The sequence below is a fragment of the Trichoplusia ni genome, chromosome 2, assembly GCF_003590095.1.
Source record: "Trichoplusia ni isolate ovarian cell line Hi5 chromosome 2, tn1, whole genome shotgun sequence".
Classification (NCBI taxonomy): domain Eukaryota; kingdom Metazoa; phylum Arthropoda; class Insecta; order Lepidoptera; family Noctuidae; genus Trichoplusia; species Trichoplusia ni.
The window spans coordinates 16,421,934-16,444,757 of NC_039479.1; the positions used below are offsets into that span (position 1 = coordinate 16,421,934).

The following is a 22,824-nucleotide window of genomic DNA, read 5'->3' on the forward strand; positions in this document are numbered from 1 at the left end:
AAATAATAATTATTAATAAGTATCTATTATAATAACTACATACATTTTACACTTTTCTTGATAATTTGATAATTAATTAATTTGCATATTGATTTTAAAATGTGTTCACTTTTCTATCTATGAAAACAATTTTGTAATCTCATTTTTTTTGTTTGTGTTTTATTACAATTAACTTCTTTAGATTACCACTTCGTATTTTTATTATAGGCACTGCATACCTAAGTTGATATTAAACCCCATTATAATTAAATCTTAGTATGTTACATGTAAATACCATCGTTATTATTATTATTCAATAAACTCTAATATTAACTATGTTTGTTTGTTACTTGAAACCCAATGAAATCGTGCATTTCCCGAAGTTGAAAACTGCGTGTTCGTGTCATTTTCAATGTTGTTTCGTTCAGAATTAAAGGTAATTTAAATAAAAAAAACAGTTTCCATGACAGTTAATCTATTTTAATATTTAACAGACTTTTAAATACAATCTTATTTTTGTAACATTCAATTGGTTTCGTTCGATACATAAAGCAAATCACTTTTTGGACTCAACAATAAATACATCATGTAACATTGGAATACTCTCTATGCTAATTCATGATAAAACAAATAAATTATTTTAGTATGGACATGACACAAAATGACTTGAAATCGTGAATCAAATTTATAACACAGCATGCGAAATTATAAACTAATGAACAAGGAACTATATTTAAAATATACTGTAAAAGCATTTTATTGCCTTAAACTAGCTTAAGGTGTAATCAATGATAAAAAAGCCCTTTTAAGAAGCTATCAGACAACTACTTAAAAAAAAGTAACCAACCACCCTGTATAGGGCACAAACAGAATATACACCTAATCAATCCAACTGACTACTGCCATACAACAACCAAAACAAATTTTATTTATAAGGTACAGTAAAACTACTAAGGACAGCCAACTTTTATGGAAATGTCTATGTAGCAGACATTGAGTAATATCACTGCATTAAAAACTACCATGTAAATATGAATACACTTTAATGTTAAGCCTACCTTATGTGCTTGATATACATTAACATAGTGAAATGGTAACTGAAGTCAACAGCATAATGTTTGTGCATTATTTAAAAAAATACAACTGAAACAGACTATGCTTTGTTACAATCCACCCGTGCACCTAGAAATACAATTTATTGGCACTATTTTATGTAACCAAATAGTAATAATTCGTACAATGAGTTTATTATGTGTATCATAAAAGAAAGTTTCATATACCTATGGAATTCTGGCTTTGCCTTAGTTCGAGCAAATTCAAGTCTTATTTAACAAAATAATCAGAAAGTTCCGCGAAGGTTATGTGTATGCGCAAAAAAACTTATGCTCAGTTTGTACTAGGGAATTGGGTATTAATATAAAGACAAAATGCTGATCAAAAGCGTAATATACACAAAATGTTAACAATGCAGTCTGATACAGAGCACACTAACTGAGCCCAAGTTTTCTAAGCACTGAATAAACCTATGACAGAAATACGGTTTACTCTATCATGTTAATTTAATCATCAAATGATTACCCAATAATACTCTAAACTACTATAAACCTCGCAAAATGACTGAATACTTAACGATACAAAGCTTTACCTGTACGCGGTGCCTTTTAAAACTGTCAACTAACATACATTTGCTGCTACATTATCTGCTTTTACTCAGAATTTTTGGTTTCCGACGTAATGTCATGAATAAATACATTTATTAATAGCAAAGAGAGCTGCAGTGTACTAAAATAGAAGCAAATGTACGTGAGTGAAATATATATTGTAAGTAAAATCGCCTAATGCACATAATTTTCCTACATTAAGAGAAGTATGTACAGAGCTTATTGCTCAATTCACTAATTCACAGACTAGAGTCTTCGTCTTCCGGCGACCATCACCACATGTGTGTCTCTCGGATCTCACTGATAATTTGACCGGCACGCTGCAAAGCCTGAAAAAACGAACATGTGTTATGTTTGCTACATTTTATAAATCCTTTTTACTACAGTATCATGTAGTATATATCCCGCAACTTCCAAAAAGATTAACTAATAAGCCTCGATTTACATACAATAATATAAATTTACCGTATGACTAAGAAAAGACAACTTGATAAAACTATTGCCAATTTACATGGTAAATACTTTTAAGTGTAAGTAATATTTTTATGAAATAATACCATGTACTGCACGCTTTTTAGAGTTCAATAAACCTTACCTTAAGCATGTCGGCGGCCTCCTTCCTCCTCTGCGCAATATGTTCCGACTCGTTGAGCATGCTCTCAGCCTGGTCGGACTTGTACAAGTGAGTGACGAGCTCAGACTGCAGATTGTCCTTTACATAATTCACTAAGAAATGCATCACAGCCTTCGGTACAGAGTCTTGGATCGACTTGCGCACTATGTAGAAATATGACTTGATCAGACGCTCTGAAAATGAAATAACAATATTAAGAATAACAGCTTCAAAATGTCGATTTTCAAAAGGAAAGTCAAATGACTTGAATTCCTTTCAAACATCAACATTTTGTGGCAAGGTTAATTAATGGTGCAATGGTTTCGTTTTAAATAAAAACGATTCGCTAATGAGTGATATGTATCGGAAGGTTAATAACAACACTTAAGAAAATAATAACTTATGGTAGTGAAAACTCGCCCCAAATCAAAATCGTCATTATTATTATTCGGGTCGACAAACGAATCTTAACTTATTTTATAATTCCGGCGAAAACTGCAGTGCAAGAAATCTGCAATACGCCATTGCTATACAGCAACATATTTACATAATGTTATGACATTGCATTAGTAATTAGCTGATATTTGATTAGGAGTTAGTAAAAATAATGGTATAATTATAATCAAAGTAATATAATACAAGCAGCAAGCAAAATAGATCGATGGTAGGTGGTCGGAAGTCTAAACAGTGAGCAAAATGAGTAAAGCATTCTGTACACCGTGTTACTGTCCTCACCAACTAAGTCACCCATGTGATTCAATTGCATTACGTTGATGCCGTCTACAGTCTGTGTGTTAGAGATTAGGAGAGATGTTTCATCGCTCCGTCCACCTAGCATCATAAGAATATACTGTTGAATGGAACATGTGGTGTTACTGATGCAGTGAAACTAACACATCAAGTTACATATATGTTGACAAATCAAACGTGTTATGATTGTATCGCTAGTGTTATTTATGGTCCCATATACACGTTGAATATATGAATAAACGTCACTTTTAGTTAGGAAACTTGTTATTTTCGGACACTAGACAACCAAACAATCACAAAAGGATATGTACATGAAAGCTCAGTATAGACTTACCAATGACGTCACAATCGTGTTGTTCTCTGTCTGAGAGCTTGCGCGATGTATGGCTCGGCACCTCGGGCAGTAAGTTGACTGGTTTCTGAGGAGTCAGCACCTTGTTCTCAGGTGTACCATTCATCTGCAATGTTATGTAGTTGGAGTTTGTTGCGAAGTCAAAGACGAGTGGAGGCAACTGTCATAGTACAAAGTCATTAATACGAAAACTTACTTCTATTTAAAAAATTAAGATTTTTTTCTACTTTTTATATGAAATCAAACTACGAAACAAAAGGTGGTATTCGGGTGACATCTTCTATTCGTTACTTCCCTTAACCCTAATTTGGTTTTAGTAGGATTGTGATGGAACAAAGCGACATGTCACCGGGTTCCGATGCCACATTTAAACAATAACACTTTTCAAACACATTTCAACCAATGAAACAATTAAATTGTTCAGTGAAGGTGATTAGTTCTTACAGTGCCGAATATTTTTATTTTGAATAAATTCTATGTAGTCAGAAAACGCAAACAAATTAATTATGATAGTCTGCTTATTTAAATAATGGTTAAATAATTAGGTCGGTCAGATAACATTTTTATAATTTCTTGTCAGGTTTTTTTATTGAATCATTTGAATGCACTTTAATTTGCCTATGATTCAAAAATCTAATTGAAGCTGCAGTGAACATCTATACAGACATTATTTTTTTTGTCGGGATAGCAAAAACGCCAGGCCTTATATTCATATAATAGTGCATTCGCGATATCGAGATAGCAGGGGCTTGTTTTTAGCGAGGTGGGGATCCTCTTGGACACCAGCCTCCTCAGGGGAGGAAGTGGGTAGTGTCGGATTTTATACTGACGAAACTTGAACCGCCGTGCAACAACTCCCACGTTTACGCCGGTGCGTGGCAATTCCTAGCAATTAATCACGCATTTGTCAGGCCTACTGAACCCAACTAAAAGCCACTTAAAAGTGACGCTTTTGTAGTTGTGGCATCTCTTCCACTGCTACATCAGTCTTACTTTAGAAGGTAAGCCCCCGCATCGGATAACATCACGTTAACTATCACTTGATCATTATTATATAAGGGTAACCATTGAGCTCTGCTCACCTGAGGGGTTGCTGGAGATTCACTATTATTGCTTTGAGTAGGAGATCTGTTTTCCTGACCATCTGTGATAGCCGGCACATGCTAAAATAAGAATTGTGAATATTCAGTAATTTGTACATTAATTGTGCGATTATCTAATCTACTTAGCATGCAATTCCTAACATACAACGCTTTTTGTTATTTATTGATAAACTATTTTCAACAACGCATAAATAGTTAATCATTTGCCGTAAACAAAAAGTCCGTATCGCATCCTAATAGTTTAGTTTAAGATTAGTTGTAATGTGTACTAATGAAAAATGTTAGTCAGCGATAATAAGGCAAAGCGCGCATGAGCAAGTTAGAGACAAATATATTAATGTTAAATTACTCATGTGTGCTTGGCCTTAAAAAGAGAGCCCACATAGTATTCAAAGCTTCACCAACATGATGCCGTCACATGATGTATTAGGACAATGCGGCTAACATGATACTGTAGTAACACAGCTCTAGCTCACAAAATATAAGGCATGTTCAATTTTTACCTTGTTGTACGAATCCCAAACACTTGCCAAGAATACTAGGGTGGACCCTCTTTCACCCATTTGGCGAAGAAAGAGCTACAAAACAATCGTCAATAGTTACTACAATCACAGAAAAAAAAACACCAAATCTTTTCGAAAAATAAATCTGCATAAAAACATTTTGGTACAACAAAAAGGTTAGACGTTATTTTAACACGACAACTGACGCACATACATAGTATTGGAGCACTACACTACGCAAGCAACGAGCAAACAGGTTCACACCAAACAAAAACTAACTGCCCTGCATAAAGAAGTTCATTCCGTCGACAATCTTAATCATTTTAAAGGTATTTAACTAATGATAAATGTTAACTTCGAGAATATATACCTATGAACAACTATATACAGGGTTGACTAACGACACACAATCCATTTGTACATGTCTTTAAATGTAAACAATATATTAATTAAAACTGTACAATAAATATACTAAAAAACAGCCAACCCATTTAAATTTAATCTACTACACGATTTTAAAATAAATCTACATATACTCATTCGCCTAGCCTTTTCCCAACTATGTTGGGGTCGGCTACCAGTCCAACCGGTTTCAGCTAAGTACCAGTGTTTTACAAGGAGCGACTGCCTATCTGACCTTCTCAACCCAGTTACCTGGGCAACACGATACTCCTTGGTTAGACTGGTTGTCAGACTTTTCAAGCTTCTGACTACCCTGTAACGACTGTTAAAGATGTAGGAATAACAGCCGGGACCCACAATTTAACGTGCCTTCCGAAACACGGAGGAACTCGTTATGACAAAGATGGTCACCCATCTACGGACCAACCGCGTCAAACATAGCTTAACCTGTGATCAATTCACTTATGCGGTTATAGCTTACACACAAGCATCTACATATACTATGCATATAAAAAGATAGTTTGTAAAATTTTAGAGGATCAATTTAAAATATTTTACCGAGACTAAAAGAGCACTAGGCAACGACTTTATACAGTCTACCAGATAATTCAGACATATTATGTGAAAGATACCTTATAAACCGATACATTGTTTACACTTCAAGACTTCTCTAAGTCCTCACTTACCTCTTGTTAGTGGCATTAATACCCACAACAAGTGACAAGACAAGCTTAAAGCGATAATATATACTTTGATAATCGTGGGTACCGGTGAGGCATTGGGTCTGGGCGTCTTCTGGCGGTACACGGGGCTGTGGTCGTCCATCAGAGTGTCGGTGCTCTTCAGCAGGCCCGACACTAGCGCCGCCTCGCGGTGGAAGTCAGGGTGCTTTGTGTTTATGTACGCCAACTCGATTTGAACTAGGTTCTCAACCTACATAATAAAATATTATTGCAGTTTTCTAAGTTAAATTCGATATGGAGTCTTTAAATATGTATAACTAGGTTATCGTTTGTGTGTAGTGTAGGTGTTTGTGGTTTTTACATTGTCGTTGGTCACCAACAAGAGATAGTAATTTATCAATGAGCATTTATGATAGTTATAGTTAATTGCATTGTGTTATAGATGATAAATTTACATTCATATCTTAAACAGAATCAAAATTTTAGTTTAGTGGACATAAGATTAGTTTTCGTTCTCTGACACAGACAGTTATAGTGTTACTGCAGGACTAAGACTCTCTTTATAAGACTGTATTTCTTGTTAGTGACGAAGTAGTGTGTGAGCGCGTACCATGGAGTTGGTGGCGGGCAGCCTGGTGCGCAGCAGCTGCGTGACGACGTCGACGATGCGCTGGTGCAGGCGCGGGAAGCGCAGCATCTCCTGCTGCACCTCCGTGCCGCAGTGCTGCACGATGCGCTGCATCTCCTCGTGCACCTGCACACACGCGCACACACGCGCACGCAAGGTCACTACACGCCTGGCTACATCTACCACTATTTTCTTCAATTTCCATATTAGGCAATATTCTTTTAAATACATATGTATTTGTTGTATGAATGTGTTTTCGATTTGATGAAGTACCACAAGATTTACAACGAACTTTGTTTCGAAAGCATTAAAGATCTAAATGAAACATAGATAATGCAACTATAATACATATGTATTTAAAAGAATGTTGCAGAAGAATTCATGTCATATTTGAAATACAGCATGGAAAAATATTAGATTATTTACAAAAAAAGTCAAGTCACCTAACCACTCAAATTTTCAAATAAACTCATCAAATAAAGTCAATCAGTCATTATAAAATCAAGTATGGCACAAACAAATAAGACATAACTCCATTTGATCTGGAAAATGAAAAGGAAAATTATACGCATTTCACTACGTAAAACTTGCAGTTTAATGTTTCGGTTTTACTTCATGTTGGTACTGTTAGATTTTTCAGGTAATTACCAGTTCCACACAACGAAGAGATGGATCTTCTAATCTCCTAATCTGCCGCTTTACTAGCAATTCAAAGGACACTTCAGGTACAAACAGGGCAGGCCTTGGACCCGTAGCATTACGAATTGCCGTCAAAATATCCATGCGTGTCAAACCTGAAAACAAGTACCACACTTTAAAATATGTATGCAACTACATTAATGTTTATAATACGGTTGTGAACTAATGTGGCAGATCTGTTGCGAAAGCGAGTGTCACTCGAATTGCATTTATTGCACTCCTAGAAAAGAAACAGTTTTGTCAATACTCTATCGTGCATAATCCTTGGCGTTGCTCAGATTACTTTATATAGCGTCTTACGATCAACTTTTATCTTATATCTCTATATAAAAAGTTTCAACATTCAATCGCCTCTTACGATTCTATTCTATTATATAAATCAAGATATCTAAACTATTTTTATAAGCAATTTAAAAACAAGGCTCGTTCTTTACTGCATTTCACAATAATAAAAGCGTAGCTTATAATAACAAGCTTTTGTTTGTGTGTGGGCTAGCGTATTGCAGATAAAACGCATTCTTATCTGAGACGGTTCAATAATTCCTAGTAAATGACAATTCATTTTATGAAAGTCTGTCTCATGTCTAAATGGCATTTATCGAATGACCAGGTTGTAATTAAAACAACATATGCGTCATAAAATGACGCGCTAAAGGCACACACACACAGAATCTAGTATCCATTTACACGGAACTGAAAATCATTCAAGTACAACGGCATTCTTCGAAGAATCAACGCACGTTCTAAACAATGCATTGTATACTGTCTCAATAACTTACCAACTAAGGGATGTATGGAATCCAAAGTGCGGCCAAATGTTTCATGGAAAATGTAGCATATTCTAGCGCCTCCACAGAGTTCTGTGGTCTCTATGTTTCTAGCGGTACCCTCGATTGTGGAGCAATAAGCGCTGGCGAACTTTGTGATGATTTGCAGTAACGTCTGTGACTTATCCGAAACATCTTCTCCATACGAGTTGAGAAGCGATTGGAATTGTGAGATCATTACGTTGACGCGAACCTGTGACGTACATAACGATAGTCATCATAGATAATAATATCATATTATGTGTGACAGTACTATTTAGCCTTATCACGCCGAGAAGATGATTGTGGAAAATTGATAGTGCATGTTCACGCTCCGATTGTGTTTACGATTATCTTGGTTTTTGTAATTTTATGATAGTAAAATATTCAGAGCTAGGAAATAACCCACATTTTTCGATTTGATGAAGTACCCCAAGATTTACAACGCACTTTGTTTCGAATGCATTAAAGATCTAAAAGAAACATAGATAATGCAACTAAATGTTGGCTGATTACACAAATTGCAATTTCATCAAATTCAAAAGAATTATTTCAGATCTATGTCATTTTAATCCATCTTGAATGGAAAGTTAAGGCAAATTTTGCCTGATCATTAGATATTGATAAGTAGGTATTTTATTACGAGCGACATCATTGTTTACCTGCCTGCGCCTTAAGGGGTCAGCCTTAAGGCACAGTCAGCATTACAATAAATATTTTTTAATAAAACCGAGATTTTCCTACTTCAATAATGTTATTTACCTTCAATTCCGGTAGACAATCCCTTATATGATGCATCAGTAGTCTGTTCAAGGTCTTTGCCAAGTACGGCGTGCCGTTGCGTGTAGCGATAGTAGGATATTTCCTTTGTAAGTACGTCGCTTCATCTTTGAGAGCATCCTAAACACAAAACAATTGAAATCAATCAATTCATTCATTTTATATGAAGATGGTCTATAACACGAAATACTGCTTGCGCATTCAAGATCGTAACAATATCATTTACGTAAGAAATATCTACATTTAGTGATTTACTGATCAATCTGGATGCTTGCCCAAATGTAAAACAATAACAGTCTATAAATTATGTCTGTCATTATAATTAGAATAGGATGATGAAAATTAGTAAAGAAGTTGGGTAATGCAGAAACACATTTCTGGGCCATGAAGGTATCTCTCTGGACAAAACAACTATGATTGCTTGTACTCATAAATACAAGTGACATCCATATTTAAAAATGTTAGACGACGAAGGATACTGGAATTATTGGAATTATTCAATTCAATTTTGTGACTACTAGTGTAAAAACAAATACTGTAGTGAGGCCAAATGTAATAAATACCATAATAATAATCTTAGCCAAGTAATAAAGACAACTCTGGCGCAATAATAAACAATTGCCAAACATGTACGAGTGAAAGAACACGAAATATGTTGATAGATAATTTGAATAATTTACCCCAATCGACTTCCTATCAATAATGTCTTGTTGTGACCTGTTTACAACACCAATAATACCAAGTTTTACTGGTATGACGCGACCGCACAGGATGTCTATCGCATCAGTTCCTGAAATAAATCAGTATTTTAGGATCAACTATCATATATGTGCCAGTGGGAAACATTAGTATATTTATCAAAAAGACTTAGATAAATTGTTTGGCATTTTAAACACGTTTTTATCAATGTCTATCAAGTAATCAGCATCAGAAGATAAGTTTAACACAAATGCTTGTATTGTGGTATGTAGTATGATTAGTATACACAAAATTAAATATATATTATAATACAAAAATATCCATTATTTTTGTCTAGTTACCATTTTTAACTAGCCAGTCATTTATTTGGCAATCAAATGACTGAATACTGACCACATCAATTTAGTGTTTGAATAATTATTTGCAGTTGAATAATTAGTGTACTTGCTATTTTATGCTATTTAATGTATGTTCTTGGCATGTAGATCAAAGGCATTACTAAAATTTTATCAGAACACTATTAAAACATTTTGTGTGCAAAAAGTTTAATTTACCAACGGTTCCAATTAACAAATTCTCTCACCTGCATCCATGAGATCAAGTTTAGTGACCACAGCCAAGGTCCGTCTGCCATCAGGATCAACCTCCTTAGACATTTTAATAGCCTCACTTGTGGCCATATCTGTATTAGCAGCAGTAACGGCCAAAATAATGGAATTTGGGTTTCCAATATATTTAATTATAAGGTTCCTAATTTGGTTTTCAATATCCTCTGGCTGGTCACCTATTGGGACCTGTTTAAAAAACATGACATAGGTCAATAGATAAGATTTATTGTAGCAGGAAGCAATGATTGACAATAATAAATGGTACTAGTTTCAAGGTCTACAATTGTTGTTTACATTCAAAGAACTTAATAGAGAATAGTAGCTCCACCCCATACTTATTCCAGTGGCACATTGAGGTTTTAGCTGTATGTTCTTGGGGGATCAGTAAGTATCAGCGTAAAAAGAGTCAAATATTTATTTGTATATTAAAATCCTTACCTTTGTGATACCAGGGAGATCTACAAGAGTCAGATTGACCACTCTCGTTGAGAATATCTTGAGGCTGATCGGTTCTGGACAAATGCCCTTGTTGCTGCCAGCCATACGGTCTGTTTCTCTCTCGATCTCTTGTCTGATCTGCTCGAAATCTGAGTAAATTTTGTCTTTGGTATGGAGGAATTTGCCCCATTCTTCTAAATTTACAGTACCTGAAGCAATGGATAGTAAATGTCTAACAAATATGGTAATGAAAACAGAAACAAGTTAGTTTTTCATGAAGGTTTTTGAAATTTAGGTAAACAAAAGGATTGTCAGTCTTTGTTATAACTAGACAATGATTAATTAGTCATCTTTCATGCTAAAATTTATTATTGCAAGATGCAGGAAAACAGTAATGATTTATATTTCACAATTCTGCACAATAATATAATATTAAACAGTCCCTAGCACTTTTTAAGCAAATATTTTCAGAGTTGTAGAATCAATGTAGTAGTGCACAAACAAAGAGAACATGCACATTCATAGTATTATTTAAATTACAGTTTACATGAACAAACCTGTAGTCAATTTTTGGGAAAGTTGAGCAATTGGATTCCATGATGCTGACTCTGTATTCTGGTTTCTTAGCACTAGTCATGGATTTAAATAAAATAATACTAATTAGGCTACTTAATACAGTGCCACAATTAAATAGAAAAATTATCAGTTTAATGTATTACAAAAATGAAATTCAGAATAAAATCAAAATTGATGATGAAATTCTTGTCATTCTTAGGTTGCACCCTTATTTAAATCATTAAAGTTCTTTTTTATAAGTTACTAATATATACAAGACTTTTTTTATGTTGTTCGGCTTATTTCAATTGCCAGAACTTCACTATTATGAGTGGGAAACGGCAATTGTTCAATGCACTACATTTATTAGTTACAGTGGCATTGAAAAAAGTACAATCACTTACTGTAGTCTCAGAACAAAAACACTGCCATTCATAGATCATTGCTCTATTAAATGATAGATGATAAGTCTAAATGTATAAATTGAACTATTTCTTTGTTTTACTTAAAACATTTTTCAATAATTAAGTTAGGGTCCAATTTATGAAAGATTATTTACCTTCTTCAGCGGTGCGATGTTCCTTACTGTCCTTAGGGCTGTAGACTAATTGCAGGACAAGAGGCCGACGGGTCACTATTCCTGGGCCACGGGGGAGGAATGATCGACCAACTAGGCTCTCTATAACAGAACTCTTTCCAGAGCTCTGATAAAAAAGAATAGGAGTCAAGAATCAGTTTCATTTATTTTCATTCTTGTTAACACATGTATCTTGATGATGGAAAAAAATGTCGTTGTTTAATTTAGAACGATAAAAAAATTTGCTGCAGTTCCCTAATTTATTCCTTAATGTTTTTTGTTATCATGAAAATAGATTGAGATTTCATACAAATTTCCGTTGCAGTAAATCTTGATTATCATCGTTTTTAGTTTGTTTTTATAATAATATACCGGTTTGAAGAATAGAAAAAAAATACTTATTGGACCTCATGATGTCATTGATGTTTGTATTGATCGAATATTGGAAACGATACGTGACTGTGCGGAAAATAATAGATGAAGTTAAGCTATATATTTATGAATGCACTTTCATTTACTGTTATTCGGGAGTGCGGACTGCGGTCTTGGTCAATGACAGTGTCGTTCAATTGAATAAAATGGGGACAAAGAACTCTACTGACACCTTTACATAACCATTATAAATATAACAACAGGAAATTCATTACATTCGTCAGCCATTTATATAGCGTGTACTTTTATTATTGATAACTGATAACCAAAATTATGTAAAATAATTACCTGAGTTCCTAAAACTATGATTTGAGGTAATTGGATGGCATCAGCTCCGACCGTATTAAAAACGTCTTGTAACTTATTAATAACTGGTATAAGCGCTTCCATAGTTAGTAACAGAGTCTAACGTACACAAAAGTTGTTTTAAAATATCGTACGATGGTTTTATATAATACGAAAAGATTATTTTTATCAAAATTCAAAACAGACGAACCAACCGGTGAAAGTCGGCCATATTGATTTAACCACCCTCGCCCCGCCACTGGCCGTTAAGTTTATAGTGATGTTCCTATCTAATAAAAATCGATTTATTCGACTACATGTTTTAGCAACCTTGTGAAAATAAGTAAAATTTCCAATGCACATTTATACAAATTTAAATCAAGCTTATAAAATATAACATGGTTTTGTTTCAAAAACAGAAGAAAAAAAAACTACTGCGACATACTTTCATAGGACGACATGATAGCTTTTTTACGTGAAATGAAAAAAAATCAGACAAATTGAGATCCTTTATGATGTAGAAAAATCGAGTTAATAATTTTTGTTTATGTAGGAATGTTTCGATCGAACGTTTATTACACTCTTTTATAGAACTGCCTTTTTTCAATGTTTCTGTACATAATTTTTATTACTTATTTGTTTTCATTAAAATATTACCATGTTTATCAAATACTTATTTATTCCATTAGGCGATTAAAGGGATTCATACGACTGGGAAATAAGCAACCATCACTTGTTTGTCAATTTTATTTGTCACCGTCTCACCGATAGCATTCTGAAAGTACCAATACTGTCATATTGTGTCAGCCAATGCCAATTATTATTTTTATTGCTGGGAGAACTGTTATATTTCATTAGAAATTTTTCAAAATCATAGGTATTAAAATAACAGAAACATCTTGCGGATTTGAAACCATGTTTAACGCTGAGGTAATTTTCGCAAACTAAAATGCCGGGAAAGTATAATCATCATCGATTGGGTTTTACGTCTTTTTATTTTGATTTTAGGTAAACAGTGTTGACGCCGGAAGATATAAGAGTAACTCGCAATCCATTCAGTTTGGTCCTTGGCTTATATCTTACGATGTTAGCTGTATATTACCCAGCGTCTGTTCGACTAAGGTTGTATGTGAACGTGATGATGATCAATTTTGTCAGTTTTGTATGTAAGTAACTCGTTTGTAAATGATTATTTTACACTGAGAGGTAGTGAGACTCCTTGAATACCTACACCAAACGTACTTTAACTCTGTAGAACTAGTGGATTTGATACTATTGCAAAATGACATGTAATAGCAGCAGCCTTAGAAAGTTAGTCATGACACAAACCTAAACTCAAAAACATTGTAAAAATATTGCTAAATTAATAGCTTTTTCTCTCTTTTTTCAGATACTCGAAAGAACTGAAGATACCACACTTTCCTGATATGGTGTTTCCTAAAAATATACTTAAGTTGACACATAAAAGTGGTGCCATAATATGTTTCAATCCTTTGGATGCTCTGAGATGTGTTGCCAGCAGGATGGATGCTATTGAAGTGGCTTGTGCAGAGGCTTGGCAGGAAGCCCGGTAATTTTAATGACATTAATCACTACTCATTGAGTTTGAGCGGCAGGTTCAAAGATAATCACAAAGCTAGTCAAGCAAACAGTGATTGCTGCTCTCATAGACTATTAATCTGCTTTTAAGGAGGCTTTGGTACTTGGTACTTGGTGATGGGCTCCTTTTTCCGCACGTAGGCTCTAAGTCGGCCCATTGTGCGTCAGGTGTCTTTGGGAGGCTGTCAGTCCAGCCATCCCAACTCCCTCCAGAAGCGCAGAAGTCTCCTGGGACGTTCGCAGGCTTCTGTGACGGAGCTCGGTGAACCGAGGATCCCTGCCCGGCATTCCGCGACCCCCGTGCACTCCAGGAGCACGTGTGCCGCTGATTCTTCATGTTGAAGACAGCCTCTACATAGTGGACTATCTGTAACATTGATGGTGAAAAGGTGTTTATTGAGTGGAATGTGCCCGGTCAGCGAGCCCACCACTATTCGTAAGTCGACCCGCTTTAGCCCAATCAGGCTGCGAGACAGTTTCGGTGAACGGATAGGGACCGCCTCCCTTGACTGTCTGCAGCCGTTAACTGTAGCCCAGCGATCGTTGTGATTGTTAGTAGTCTGTCGCCTTAGCCATGACCTGCACTGGCCAAAGGGCACAGGCAGGTATGGCCGGGGGCCAAGGATCCGCGTGTCCGATCCCCTCCTTGCTAGCTGATCAGCAGCGTCGTTTCCTAGGGATCCGCTGTGGCCTTTTATCCATTGCAGGGTCACCATGTTGCTTGCAGCAATGCGCTCAAGTGCTTGGTGACACTCTTGTATCAGCGACGATGTGATGATGTAGTTGTCCAGTGCCTTCAGAACCGCCATGCTATCGGAGAGAATCCTGATGGCTTGGTCCTGGATCCCTCTTCTTTCTATAGCTCTGGCCGCCTGGGTGATGGCTACACACTCGCACTGGAAGATCGAGTTATCTGCACCCAGAGGTATTGATATGTTGATGTTCAAGTCCATTGAGAATACTCCTGCGCCCGTGCTTGAGTCCGTCTTTGAGCCATCTGTGTAGACGCGTACCTCGTGTATTCCCGAGGAATCTTGTTTGTTTTCTGTAGTTTGTATCGTGTATGCTTTGTTGAAGACATACATCCTAGGTATTCGGTCACATGGTGCATTCAGCATTGGTATGGACTCAAGGCTTTTGTGCCATATGTCACCATGACCTCTAGATTGTGCGCGCCACAGTCCCGAGTGTTGTAGTCTTGTAGCAGCCACCGCTGCCTCTTGTTGTATGAAGAGATCCAGCGGTGGCAGTCCAAGCAGCACTTCCAGAGCCGCTGTTGGTGTTGTTCTCATGCATCCTGTGACAGCACAGCATGCTAGCCTTTGGAAGCTTTGTAGTTTATCCATGGCGGTGGTTAGTTTGGTCCTGGGCCACCATACTACCGCTCCATATGTGATGATTGGCCTTATTACGGCTGTGTACAACCACAGGGTAATCTTGGGTGAAGGCCCCATCTTTTCCCCATTAGTCTTTTACATTGCCAAAAGGTGATGCAGGCTTTGTTGAGTTTTTGTTCTACATGTTTATTCCATAGCAGTTTGTTATCCAGGGTCACTCCCAGATATTTGACGTCACTGGTCAAACAGAGTTCGGTGTTGAATAGTTTTGGTAGTTTTAGGCTTGGCAGTTTGCGTTTGTTGGTGAATAGTATGAGTTCCGTCTTCGTTGGATTTACGGAAAGCTCGTGGTCTATGCACCATTTTTCGACTGTCCTTAGAGCAGAGCTCATAAGATTGCACAAAGTACTCTCACATGGTCCGCTGATTAGGACGGTGATGTCGTCCGCGTAGCCCACCGTGAAATGGCGTTGTGCGTTGAGTCTTGTGATGAGCTCGTCGACCACCAGGTTCCACAGAAGCGGCGAAAGGACTCCACCTTGAGGACAGCCTCTCGCCACCATGGCCCTGGTTGTGTCATTTACGGTGAGTTGTATGGCCCTGTTCCTGAGCATGTCATCTATCCATCCGGCTTCCGTTGGATCAACGCCATGTCGTACTAGAGCCTTTGCAATGCTAGTAAAGTTGGTTTTGTCAAAGGCTCCCTCAATGTCTATGAAGACTCCCAGGGTCGACTGCTTTGCCGATAAGTCTCTTTCGATCGTGCTGACCACACTGTGTAGTGCCGATTCTGTTGATTTGCCCGCGCTGTAGGCGTGCTGGTTTGGGTGAAGCGGATGTTGTAGTAGCGCGTTTGACCTAATGTCCCTGTCGCAGAGCCTTTCCATCGTCTTCAGAAGGAGGGATGTCAGGCTGATAGGTCTGTAGGACTTTGGTTGTGTGTAGTCACTCTTGCCGGGTTTCGGTATGAATACTACTTTCACTTCTCTCCACTTTTGCGGGGTGTACCGGAAGGCCAGACAGGCTCTGTAGATACCTACCAGATGCTTTATCAGCCCCTCGGCGCTCCATTTCAGCAGACCCGGGAATATTCCATCTAGGCCCGCTGTTTTAAAGGGGAGGAAGGTGTTTATGGCCCATCTGACTTTGTCCTCGTCGACAATTCTTCGGGCGGTGCTCCAGTCCGACGCCTGCGGCACGTGTATCTCCGTTCCCAGCCATCCTTTCTCCGTGGTAATCCTACAGCCCGGGAAGTGGGTTTGGAGTAGAAGTTCGCATGTTTCATCGTCGGTTCTGGTGTATTCACCGTCAGGTTTTTTAAGGGATCCTATATTGCGCTCAGGTTCGCATGATAGGATCTTTTTTACCTTGACTGCTTGGTTGTTGCTTGAAATATCTTCGCAGAAACGTCTCCAGGCTTCCGTCTTCCTGAGTCGGATACGCTTCTTTAGACGTCGCTGGGCTTCCTTATAGAGCTCCCAGTCTTCTTGGTATTTGGTGTTCATTGCTCTGTTGAACAGTTGTCTTGTCCTGTGGCGGAGTTTGTCTAGCTCAGGTCCCCACCATTGGTTCGCACCCCTCGGTTTGACCTGGGGTAGTGTTGAAGGACAGGCTTTCTCAAAGCAGTCATTCAAGAGATGCGTTACTTGTTCCACATGCTTCTCGATGTCTGCAGTGGTGCTGTGGTGGATTTCGGCGTCTGCCTCCCTCAGACCTTCCGCGGTTAAGCTTCTGAACTTGTTGCGGTCTATCTTCCGGGGGTTTCGTCTCGGTGTTGCAGGAGCGATGGTCATTTTTAGTTGGTACCGAATCCACCTGTGGTCCGAACAGGTTAGCTCGTCAGACACATGCCAGTTTGAAACGTGCTGAGATATCCGTTCGGTGGCTAGGGTGATGTCGATTATTGTTTGCGCTCTTGAGGTTACAAAGGTCTTCTTTGAGCCCCTGTTGAGGATATTAAGGTTAGTGGAAAAAAGGTAATTCATGAGTTCCTCACCTCTCGCGTTGGACTTATCCATGCCCCAAATGACGTGGTGCGCGTTGCAGTCCGCTGAGATGATGAGTTCCAGACCTTCTTCTTCGCACCGGGTGATTAGTGCGACCAGCGAAGCCGTCGGTGTGACCTCGTCGCCCGGCAGGTAGGCAGATGCTATTACGACACTCGATAGGCTATTGGATGGGTCTACCAGGAGCCTCACAGCCGTGAGATCCCTGGAACAGAACTCAGTCATGATTATTGCATTGTAATGTTTTGGTATTAGTAGGCAAGTACGTGGGTTACTTACGGTGCTGTTGACAATCAGTTTGTGTCCTGCGTTGGCGAGACCACAAATCCTGCCCTTCCTAATCCACGGCTCTTGGATTAGGGCTATGGTCTCCGTAGAGTCCTCCAGCTGCCTGCACAACATGGCCGATGCAGTCCGGCTGTGCTGGAGGTTGGCCTGAATGGCTTTAATGGGGTTTGGTCGGGGAGCTGTCGGGTCCATCACTACCCAGCAGCATCTCCTCCCTCGCCTCGTTCTCGACGCGCCTCCACCAGTCGACAGCCTCCGGGGTAGATTCCCGGGGCCGGGCCGGCGTGTCTGCAGACATCTCCTGGTCCATGGATGGACCCGGGTGTCGCAGGACGCTGGTAACCGCCTCCACTGGAGCCTCTGTTGCCTCGCCAGGGGCGAGGTTAAGAGGCTCGTCGCTCGGTGCGTTGGTGATGGGCGCCTTTTCCCTCTTGCTGTCGTCCTCTTCCCTTTCGTCTACGAATTTAACGTAGACCGACCCCAGCTTATAACGCAAGCGCCGTTCCTTTTGCTTCAGGACTTCGGCCTCCTGCATGGGTATCCCCAGCAGTAGCCTGATCCCGTCGCATTCGGGCGTACGCTGTGCGTTATATAGACACCAGCTGTTGATGTCGTAGGTGTCGGCGTTGGCTTTGTGTAGACGGATGCGGAGGCGGTCCACGTCGCCGTCGGTGAAGTCGGGGACGTAGACCGCCCCCTTGACACGTTGTGGGATATCCCTTTGCCGACATACGACCAGCTTGGTGCCGGGTATCGGCGAGGGTATCTTATTTGTCGTGCGGCGCAGCCAGTTCAGGGCGAACTCGTCCTCGCACCACATCTTGATGACGCCTTCGCTGAGGAAGGTTCTTCCTCTGAACGCTGGCGTCCGCACTGTGGGGTCGGTGGAGAAGATGGTTGTGTCATACTCCTCCATTATTCTCTCCTGAATGAGCTGATACTGCTCTTCAGTGATGGCGCGGTGAGGGTCATACCGCACGGCCACGCAAAGGTCGTTAGACCTCAGCGCGTCGGCGTAGTTGACCGCTCCTGGTCCTAGGGATGACCGGCTTAGTTTGGCGCGCTTGTCTTTCTCTCGCGGCGTCAGAGAGTCGTCGGGTCTAGCCCTCTTACCCCCCTTCGCCGGTCGAGATTCCAGCGCGGCCTCTTCCCGCCTCACCCATCTCGGTCTGCCCCCGCGTTTTCCACGCGGGACTGCTCTCTTTGCAGCTGCTTCATTGCTGGCGGCGCCGCCAGACTCTCCGGGGCGACCGCGAGAAGCCCCCCCGCCTTCCGCGTCACCTGCAGCGGAATTGATTCCCGCGCTGGCAGCGGAACTGGGTCCCGCGCCTTGGTTCGGCTCAGACGTCGGGGCGGCTTTGGCCATTGCTGACCTCGCCGGGGCCGTTGGTCGTGGGACCTCTGGCTGTGCCCTTCTCGCGACCGCCTCTTCAAGCCGGCGCAGCCGCTCAGCGCGCGCTCGTCGTCTACGCTGGCCTCTCGAGAGTTTCTCGAGGCCTTCCCTTCCTGGGGTGCTCGGCGCCTGTGTGGTCTGCCTGGCCAGCGTATCCTTTTTGGATTTACCCTTCCTCTCCACCACCTGCCACAGTGCTTCCGCAGGGCGGGTGCAGGGCGGCATGGCAGCTTTGAGGTTGGACAGGTCCAACGGGTCATTGCTGTTTACCTGCGCGCAAGGGAGCGCAGCAGGTTGTCGGTTGTGGGTGTTGGAGGGATGCTCACCGGTTGGCGTCACATCCCTCACCGGCGCGTGTGTCGCTGCCGGCCTGGTTTTTGTTATTGTAGTGTCCCTTTTGGTATCCATGGGATCTTTTAGTTGGTTTCGTCCTCGTAGCTTCCCACCCTCCTTGGAGCCCGCAAAAGGGGGCGCTGAGCACCGAGCGTACCCAGACGCCAGGATTACTACGAGGATATAGGTCCCCTCCCATGCAGCAGACGGCGCAGTCCCCCGCCGAGATCGTGGCCGCGATTACCTTCAGGTGGAGGGTAAGAACCACCCGAAGTCGCCGACCTACAACCGCGACGGAACCGCTCGCCTCCACATGTTCAGGAACCTCGCCTGGCAGCCCTCTGACGGGTTGCCGCAGCCGATTGGCCTGGGGTGGCTGGACCCAGGCCTCCCGTTTTGGCAGAAGTCCAGACCAAAGAGGTGTGTTGCTTCCAGACGACATCTGACCCGGCCATCTTTCAGCTCAACCTCCAGGTTTCCTTCGTCCTGCCTTACGGGTCTCCACGCACGGCACAAACACGCGGGAGGATGTTTACCTTACCCGACATCACGGACTGTTGTGATGAACGGGCCCGCGCCAACATATCCTCTTATGAGACGCGGTGCAGGTGGAGGTATTTGTGTGTGAGTGTGAGATGAACTTACATAGACTGCGTACATATATACATAGTGGGTAATATATATCTGCTTCATAAGGTATAAATTACATAAACCTATATATGGTGCGTCCCATTGTGTCAGTCAGCCATCGTAAGTGATGACCGAGTGCCCCAAAGGGACGCGGGCCCTCCTCTTTTATCCGGGCTTGGGACCGGCACCCCAGCCCCCTATGCGCAAGCACAGAGGCGAGCTGTGGAGACAGTCCCCAGTGCGCAAGCACAAAGGGGCTGCGGAGGCAGAGTTTAAGGAAAGGAGGCTTAGATCAATAGTAATTCAGAAATTGAACATAATTTCTATAATACTGCTTAATTTATTTGTTTAAATTGATGGATGGCAATGGACATGACCAAAACAGTTGCAATTAGGGTAAAATATTTTTTGTTTTACCATGTTAATAATTATTGTCATTATTTTAAGACCAGGTGCTGAGAAACCCAAGCGGCCTTTTGATTGGACATTCTCAACCAACTATAAAGGCACACTCACAAATAATATAGTCATTGAAGAGACTGATGAAACTATTAATTTTAATTTACTCAAACAAAAAGATCAAATACTCTTCTACCATGATTTGACATTATTTGAAGATGAACTCCATGATCATGGGGTCTCTAAACTGTCTGTTAAAATAGTAAGTTTTGGTTACTTTTTGTTATTTCTGAAGTAGATATTTAATCAATTTACTAGGAAACTGTTTCAAGCACCTATGAGGGCACTAAAAGAATGAAATTGTGTTCTGTTTTTTTTTCTACTATTTTTATAATTTGATATTTTTAAGATGATTTTATACTATAGTTTAATGTAATTTTTAATATATAGTAATTTTAATTTAAAATATCTATGGAGTTCGCTTAAATACCAGTTCATCAGCTCCACCACACTATAAACTCATACTACTATTCATGTTATTAAATCTTCTATTGTTTCCATTCAATATGTGTGTCACATAGGACATAAAGTTGAAAGTAATCTACAAAGTAAAAATACATTCTCATGTCTGTTTGCAGCGGGTTATGCCGTCCTACTGGTATGTGCTGCTTCGATACTTCTTGAGAGTGGACGATGTGTTGGTGCGGTCTAACGAGACTAGAATGTTCCATATGCTTGACACAGAACATGTACTTAGAGAGTACACAGTCAAGGAAGCATATACTAAAGACTTAAAAGTAAGTATCAAATTTAGATTTTTTCTTTAAAACCTGGGCCATAATAATTTAATAGAATTATTTTAAAGAATTATGCTGTAGTGTGAAGCAAAAATGATTGGTGCCCAACTGAGGCAGCATAAGGCGTGCGAGTTTTGTTACCAACTTGGTAATGATATATTAATTTAAAATGAATTATAATAGTATACAGTAACTGTTAATTTTCAAATTTCATCAGAATTGTTGATAACATTAATTTTGTTCATTGTTTTTCAGATCTCTACAGCTCAAATGAAAGATGCTGATGATGTGATACCAATATTGCCTGTAAAAGAAAAAGTCACGCACAAATTGGTTGTGAATATACCTTCAAGTTCTTAGGTTTCTAAAGTGCTTCGATCTCCAATAAAATAATTATGAAATAAAATAAGTTAAGAAGTATAAATGTTGTAATAAAGTGCAGTTGTATTGGGTATAACGATTATCTCTTTAAAATTTCCTTATTATTTCATATTCGATTTAGATGTTCTTTTTTATGCTCACCAAGAAAATTAATATATAAAAAAATGGTTTTTGGGCCGACAACAAAATATTTCAACTATAGGAATCTACAGCATATGTGTGCAAAAGTATGTGAACAAGTTGAAAGGTCGGAGGCAGTTACGAGATACTTAGACACTTTGATTTATTGTTACGTTTATTTATTTTTATTACAAAAATACTGCCTCAAATCAATTTCAGATTGACAGACAGATTATTTAAATAAAGATCTTTGTAAAGTAATTCATAAAACTGTTCCCCGTAAATTGAACAAGTTCGGTTTCTATTGATTAAAGATAAAGTTGGCACTCTGGAAGCCGACACTAGCGCCAATTCGTGCAGTGCCATGAGTTTGAACTACGCCAACGACGCTGCTGCTCCGATAACGCTAGATCGCTACTAGTCCTTGGTTTGGTTCTGTACTACCCTACCATTTCAGAAAGAGGATAAAATAAAAAAACGGAAGCCCCACCACAAACGGCAACAAAGAAATTTATTAAATGTACATAATTCAAAGTAGTTTACCTAAAATGTCGAGTCTGCATTTTAGGGTAAAGTTAGCTTACGACTCATGTCATTGCGGTGGCATAATTTCTACTACATTATGTAGGTACATACAAAACTTCTGTTTCAATAATACTTACCAAACAAATGATTTATCTTCAGATGGGAGTTCTATGTGATTTTAGAATTCAGTTTCACGTCCACACCTCTTGGTCTGCGTCGAGCCCACATTGTGAGGTTTTGTATTCCTTGGAATTTTTGTTGGGTACGTAGGTTGAGTAGTTGTCTTGATTGCATTTGAAAAAATCCCCTTAATTACGGAATGCAATTAAAGTAACTACTAATGCAGACGTAACAGTTACGTAGGTACTGATAAAGAAATATCAGTTGTGCCATTCGACAGTCACGTACCGAACATGCATCTTCCTAATGCTCATTAACGTGTAGTGGCATATTTTGATTGCTA

General features: G+C 39.7%; 2 protein-coding genes across 9 annotated transcripts; one reads left to right on the top strand and one right to left on the bottom strand.

Annotated features, from left to right (window-relative positions):
• Window positions 1-437: 437 nt before the first annotated feature.
• LOC113508433 (dynamin-1-like protein) lies at window positions 438-12,806 on the bottom strand. 8 transcript variants are annotated; one of them, XM_026891477.1, is made up of 15 exons: window positions 12,557-12,806; window positions 11,819-11,963; window positions 10,705-10,913; window positions 10,242-10,452; window positions 9,640-9,749; window positions 8,942-9,079; window positions 8,153-8,393; window positions 7,323-7,468; window positions 6,657-6,800; window positions 6,132-6,296; window positions 4,962-5,036; window positions 4,438-4,518; window positions 3,338-3,515; window positions 2,236-2,447; window positions 438-1,969 (listed from the first exon to the last, which is right to left on the bottom strand). In XM_026891477.1, the coding sequence occupies exons 1-15, from the start codon at window positions 12,656-12,658 to the stop codon at window positions 1,913-1,915; spliced, it is 2,214 nt and encodes a 737-aa protein (XP_026747278.1). In that variant the 5' UTR covers window positions 12,659-12,806; the 3' UTR covers window positions 438-1,912. The 8 variants fall into 8 exon arrangements, with proteins under 8 accessions (XP_026747278.1, XP_026747279.1, XP_026747277.1 ...); XM_026891478.1 differs by having other exon boundaries at window positions 3,338-3,461; window positions 6,114-6,296; XM_026891476.1 differs by having other exon boundaries at window positions 6,114-6,296.
• Window positions 12,807-13,300: 494 nt separating this feature from the next.
• LOC113508434 (TIP41-like protein) lies at window positions 13,301-21,789 on the top strand. Its single transcript, XM_026891485.1, has 6 exons — window positions 13,301-13,483; window positions 13,562-13,719; window positions 13,944-14,123; window positions 20,587-20,800; window positions 21,177-21,335; window positions 21,591-21,789. The coding sequence occupies exons 1-6, from the start codon at window positions 13,469-13,471 to the stop codon at window positions 21,693-21,695; spliced, it is 831 nt and encodes a 276-aa protein (XP_026747286.1). The 5' UTR covers window positions 13,301-13,468; the 3' UTR covers window positions 21,696-21,789.
• The last annotated feature ends 1,035 nt before the right edge of the window (window positions 21,790-22,824 follow it).